We start from the raw sequence: 6,784 nt of genomic DNA, 5'->3' as shown, positions 1-6,784 counted from the left end.
GGTAGCATTGTTTAAAGTGGCTAGTGATATATTTACATCATTTCCCATCAATTCCCATTATTAAAGTGGCTGGAGTTGAGTCAGTGTCAGTGTGTTGGCAGCAGCCACTCAATGTTAGTGGTGGCTGTTTAACAGTCTGATGGCCTTGAGATAGAAGCTGTTTTTCAGTCTCTCGGTCCCAGCTTTGATGCACCTGTAATGACCTCGCCTTCTGGATGATAGCGGGGTGAACAGGCAGTGGCTCGGGTGGTTGATGTCCTTGATGATCTTTATGGCCTTCCTGTGACATCGGGTGGTGTAGGTGTCCTGGAGGGCAGGTAGTTTGCCCCCGGTGATGCGTTGTGCAGACCTCACTACCCTCTGGAGAGCCTTACGGTTGAGGGCGGAGCAGTTGCCGTACCAGGCGGTGATACAGCCCGCCAGGATGCTCTCGATTGTGCATCTGTAGAAGTTTGTGAGTGCTTTTGGTGACAAGCCAAATTTCTTCAGCCTCCTGAGGTTGAAGAGGCGCTGCTGCGCCTTCTTCACAATGCTGTCTGTGTGAGTGGACCAATTCAGTTTGTCTGTGATGTGTATTCCAAGGAACTTAAAACTTGCTACCCTCTCCACTACTGTTCCATCGATGTGGATAGGGGGGTGTTCCCTCTGGTGTTTCCTGAAGTCCACAATCATCTCCTTAGTTTTGTTGACGTTGAGTGTGAGGTTATTTTCCTGACACCACACTCCGAGGGACCTCACCTACTCCCTGTAGGCCGTCTCGTCGTTGTTGGTAATCACTGTTGTGTCGTCCGCAAACTTGATGATTGAGTTGGAGACGTGCGTGGCAACGCAGTCGTGGGTGAACAGGGAGTACAGGAGAGGGCTCAGAACGCACCCTTGTGGGGCCCCAGTGTTGAGGATCAGCGGGGAGGAGATGTTGTTGCCTACCCTCACCAACTGGGGGCGGCCCGTCAGGAAGTCCAGTACCCAGTTGCACAGGGCGGGGTCGAGACCCAGGGTCTCGAGCTTGATGACGAGCTTGGAGGGTACTATGGTGTTGAATGCCGAGCTGTAGTCAATGAACAGCATTCTCACATAGGTATTCCTCTTGTCCAGATGGGTTAGGGCAGTGTGCAGTGTGGTTGAGATTGCATCGTCTGTGGACCTATTTGGGCGGTAAGCAAATTGGAGTGGGTCTAGGGTGTCAGGTAGGGTGGAGGTGATATGGTCCTTGACTAGTCTCTCAAAGCACTTCATGATGACGGAAGTGAGTGCTACAGGGCGGAAGTCGTTTAGCTCAGTTACCTTAGCTTTCTTGGGAACAGGAACAATGGTGGCCCTCTTGAAGCATGTGGGAACAGCAGACTGGGATAGGGATTGATTGAATATGTCCGTAAACACACCGGCCAGATGGTCTGCGCATGCTCTGAGGGCGCGGCTGGGGATGCCGTCTGGGCCTGCAGCCTTGCGAGGGTTAACACGTTTAAATGTCTTACTCACCTCGGCTGCAGTGAAGGAGAGACCGCATGTTTTCGTTGCAGGCCGTGTCAGTGGCACTGTATTGTCCTCAAAGCGGGCAAAAAAGTTATTTAGTCTGCCTGGGAGCAGGACATCCTGGTCCGTGACTGGGCTGGATTTCTTCCTGTAGTCCGTGATTGACTGTAGACCCTGCCACATGCCTCTTGTGTCTGAGCCGTTGAATTGAGATTCTATGTTGTCTCTGTACTGACGGTTAGCTTGTTTGATAGCCTTGCGGAGGAAATAGCTGCACTGTTTGTATTCGGTCATGTTACCAGACACCTTGCCCTGATTAAAAGCAGTGGTTCGCGCTTTCAGTTTCACGCGAATGCTGCCATCAATCCACGGTTTCTGGTTAGGGAATGTTTTAATCGTTGCTATGGGAACGACATCTTCAACGCACGTTCTAATGAACTCGCACACCGAATCAGCGTATTCGTCAATGTTGTTGTCTGACGCAATACGAAACATGTCCCAGTCCACGTGATGGAAGCAGTCTTGGAGTGTGGAGTCAGCTTGGTCGGACCAGCGTTGGACAGACCTCAGCGTGGGAGCCTCTTGTTTTAGTTTCTGTCTGTAGGCAGGGATCAACAAAATGGAGTCGTGGTCAGCTTTTCCGAAAGGGGGGCGGGGCAGGGCCTTATATGCGTCGCGGAAGTTAGAGTAACAATGATCCAAGGTCTTTCCACCCCTGGTTGCGCAATCGATATGCTGATAAAATTTAGGGAGTCTGGGTACATAGAGGGCTTTTCACAGTATTGAGCCGAACCGAGCTGAGCCGAACCAAACCAAGCTGTACTGAGATGGCCTGGTTACACATCCATCATAATTGCTGAAAGCCTGCTGTAAAGGACAATGTGTTCCGGGTCAGCGCGATACTGTGAAAAGGGCATAGGTGGGGTTTCTAATAGGGATCGAGGGTATGGTTTCTCTACAGGTAAGGAGGCAAAAATAAAAGGGATCACACAAAACCGATCCCATCCCCACCTACGAGACAAAAAAAAAAAAGGTCAGCAAAAATAACATAAATAAATCAAATCCAACAAACCAAATTAAACCCATTCCATCTGTATTGTCTTAAAGCTTCTATCTCGACCACTAGGCATACGAAATTTGTACTAGATGGGACGAGACTGTCCATTAAGGTGCATCCCCAATAGTACCCTATTCCATATATAGTGCACTTTTTTTGACCAGAGCCCTATGGGCCCTTTTCAAAAGTAGTGCACTATAAAAGGAAAAAGGTGCTATTTGGGACACACATAGTGTTAGGGGGGTTGTACTAACAGGCGGAGGAACACCAACAGGGAACAGTGGGGCACTTTTGTGTTACTTAATGGGGTTAACGACAGGATTATGTATGTGGATTTCCTGCATCTGGCTAACGTGGAACATGCATATCGAATTCTAAAGAGTGTTGGGATCAGCAGAGTATTAGCACATCCCCAATGCTGAGGCAGCATCCCAAATGGCACCCTATTCCCTATGCAGTGCACTACTTTGGAACAGGGCCCATAGGGCTCTGGTCAAAAGTAGTGTACTATATAGGGAATAGGGTGCCATTTAAGACACAGGAACTATAGTCAATACAAAATGCCTGTCTTGGGTCTTTGGACCAGTGCAGAGAGAAAATGTTTCTCTCTCTCTCTAAGAAAACAACATGAGGGCTTGCCTCCAGGTCAGTGTGTGAGGCATGTGCGTGTGTGCTATTAATAGTGTGTGTGACTTATGTAGGTTCTGCTGCATGGAGTCTGATCGGTACAGACTCACGGTGCTCTTCTTGAAGACGTTCTTCAGGAGCTGTGCCCTCTCCGTCAGACTGCAAAGAGACACACTCACACGAGAGAGAGAGAGAGGGTGTAATCGCCACACAGAGCCCTTCAGTTAGACTTAACCACCCATACATCAAGCCCTATCGCGCCCAGTACTCCACAGGACAAGAGAAAAGAGACTGCACTTCCTGCTGAGGAGAGGAGAGGCCATGTAAGGGAGAGGAGGAAGGGGAGGATTCTGTGTTTGTTTGTGTGTGCTTGTAGTACCATCCTCGTGGGTACCAGAAATCCCCAAAGTCCCCACAAGGATAGTAAAACAAGGAAAATGATCCCTTCTCCCCACACCCCCAGAGGACAAAGGCTATTTTAAGATTAGGGGTTAAGGTTAAGGTAAGGTTTAGGGGTTAGGAAAAACATGATTTTGAATGGAAATAAATGTTAGGTCCCCAGAAGCATAGTAAAACATGTGTGTGTGTGTGTGTGTGTGTGTGTGTGTGTGTGTGTGTGTGTGTGTGTGTGTGTGTGTGTGTGTGTGTGTGTGAAAAAGAGAGCGAGGTAGAAAGAGAGAGAGATGGCATGTGTGGTTTGCGCGCATGTATGTATGTGTGTTTATATAGTTGTGTGTGCATGTGAGAAAGGAACTGAGTGTATGTGTCTTCAGCTCCAGGGTTCCAAGCCTGCTGGGCCCTGGACTGTGGCCAATGGGGGAAGACTTTCAGCCGGCAGGAGATTTCACACTGATCTGATCCATGCTAATGAACTCCACGGGCCTTCGATGGGGTCCGGCCCGGCTTACTGATACGAGCCCATTTCCATACATAGGGCACTACTTTTGACCAGGGCCCTGGTCAAAAGTAGTGCACAATATAGGGAATAGGGTGCCATTTGGGACAACCCCCATCTCCGGGAGCTCAGCTCAAGATGCATGTCTTGAATATACTGAAGGTGCTACAGTACAGTACAGTACAGCCTCTCGCCACACACTTTCAGAGGGAAAGAATAATGTTCCAAGCAAAATAATATATGGCAAATAGAAATCCAAGAAGGGCAGTTTTATTGCTTCTTTAATCTGCACAACAGTTGTCTGCTGTGCTAACATAATTGCAAAAGAGTTTTCTAATGATCAACTAGCCTTTTAAAATGCTAAACTTGGATTAGCTAACACAACGTGCCATTGGTTGCTGAAAACGGGCCTCTGTACGCCAAAATCAGCCATTTCGGTGCAGGGTGAACTGTACTGTATGTGTACAGTAGGCAGCCAGTAATTATGCCAAGATACTAACAATAGGGAAGCCAGGATAAATATTTGTGAATCCTCAAGGAGCAAATATAAGTTATACACTGTATACGTTTAGAAGTTATAAACTGTATGACACTGTAAATCATGTGTTGTACCTGCTGTGTAAGAAGAAATACAAAGAGTATTCAGGAATGTAGGATATTAAGAAAAGTAATTCAGATATCCTAGAGTTATGAGGCATTGTGAAGAATAAAACACAGCATGAGTCCTAAATAACACCATATTTCCTATTTAATGCAGTACTTTTGACCAAGACCAATAGGGCTCTGGTCAGAAGTAGTGTACTATATAGGGAAAGGGGTGCCATTTGGGACACACACCTAGGAAAAGAAGGAAGGTGAGAAAAGTGTCTGAGATGGTACAGTACCTCGTCCCGTGCACCACGGCTCCGGGGTCCTTGGACAAGGCTTCCAGCTCCTTTACCTCATCCACCAGGGTCTTAAAGAACACCCTCTTCAGACTGTTGGTCAAAAGGAGCAGATGTCACCAACAGGCATTCACAACCACAACTGAATACAACACTATTTAATATTATTATACAGTATTATTATATGTCTATGTACCCAACATCCCAAATCACTCCATGAGGCTTTTCCTAAACCTTCTGCATAAGACTGGCAAAGTAAAGTAGATGCCAAGTACAGTGCAATCGTAAAGTATTCAGAGCCCTTCACTTTTTCAAAATTGTGTTAAGTTACAGCCTATTCCAAAATGGATTAAATTGTTTTTCCCCCTTATCAATCTACAGTCGTGGCCAAAAGTTTTGAGAATGACAATTATTAATTTCCACAAAGTTTGCCGCTTCAGTGTCTTTAGATAATTTTGTCAGATGTTACTATGGAATACTGAAGGCAAAATTGTGAGTGAGCCCACTCCCTTGGCTGAGAAGTAACCCCACACATGAATGGTCTCAGGATGCTTTACTGTTGGCATGACACAGGACTGATGGTAGCGCTCACCTTGTCTTCTCCGGACAAGCTTTTTTTCCGGATGCCCCAAATAATCGGAAAGGGGATTTTTACCTCAGTCCTCAGCAGTCCAATCCCTGTACCTTTTGCAGAATATCAGTCAGGCCCTGATGTTTTTCCTGGAGAGAAGTGGCTTCTTTGCTGCCCTTCTTGACACCAGGTCATCCAACAAAAGTATTCTTCTCACTGTGCGTGCAGATCCAGTCACACCTGCCTGCTGCCATTCCTGAGCAAGCTCTGTACTGGTGGTGCCCCGATCCCGTGGCTGAATCAACTTTAGGAGACGGTCCTGGCGCTTGCTGGACTTTCTTGGGTGCCCTGAAGCCTTCTTCACAACAATTGAACCGCTCTCTTTGAAGTTCTTGATTATCCGATAAATGGTTGATTTAGGTGCAATCTTACTGGCAGCAATATCCTTGCCTGTGAAGCCCTTTTTGTGCAAAGAAATGATGACGGCATGTTTCCTTGCAGGTAACCATGGTTGACAGAGGAAGAACAATGATTCCAAGCACCACCCTCCTTTTGAAGCTTCCAGTCTGTTATTCGAACTCAATCAGCATGACAGAGTGATCTCCAGTCTTGTCCTCGTCAACACTCACACCTGTGTTAACGAGAGAATCCCTGACATGATGTCAGCTGGTCTTTTTGTGGCAGGGCTGAAATTTGGAAATATTTGCTCAAATATTTGCTAAAAATGTAAAAAAAAAAAAAATGAGGGTCTGAATACTTAATTAAGGATCGGCGTTCCGATTTACCACCAGTAAATCATGTAGCGCGTTATGTCAGGATCGCAGATTTTAGAGAAACAACAAATCTCAGGAAACATATAAGTGTCTATTGTAGACTGAAAGCTTAAATTCTTGTTAATATAACTGCACTGTCCAATTTACAGTAGCTATTACTGTGAAAAAATGTCATGCTGTTGTTTGAGGGGAGCTCCTAACAACAAAACACTTTTTTTCAATGCGATAGGTTTGATAAATTCACCTCTCAAGGTGAAATGTCTATTTACTTTCTGAAATCCTGCTGAAATCCTGATTTATCATCCAAAGGTCCCAGAGATGACATGAAGTGTCGTTTTGTTAGATAAAATAATTTTTCATATCCTAAAAAGGTCCATATAGTCTGCACGATCGATTTTGTATTTCCACTCGTTCAATTTGCAAAGAAAGGAATCTGTGAAAATCTCACCCTAAACATTGTTTCAACGAGTCAAATCAAATTCGTGTCTATTCCTCATAGATCCT

General features: G+C 45.9%; 1 protein-coding gene across 1 annotated transcript in view; it reads right to left on the bottom strand.

Annotated features, from left to right (window-relative positions):
* LOC110538919 (phospholipid-transporting ATPase IA) overlaps positions 1-6,784 on the bottom strand; it is a 231,317-nt gene that overhangs the window by 4,620 nt on the left and 219,913 nt on the right. Inside the window, 2 exon segments of the mRNA XM_090191385.1 lie at positions 3,268-3,316; positions 4,937-5,029. Of these exon segments, the coding sequence (XP_090047511.1) occupies positions 3,268-3,316; positions 4,937-5,029 (142 nt within the window).

Source organism: Oncorhynchus mykiss, chromosome 12 (assembly GCF_057628025.1).
Source record: "Oncorhynchus mykiss isolate SJ-2025 chromosome 12, ASM5762802v1, whole genome shotgun sequence".
Lineage (NCBI taxonomy): Eukaryota > Metazoa > Chordata > Actinopteri > Salmoniformes > Salmonidae > Oncorhynchus > Oncorhynchus mykiss.
Note: the sequence above shows the minus strand (reverse complement) of the source record. Positions and strands in the feature narration are given on the sequence as shown.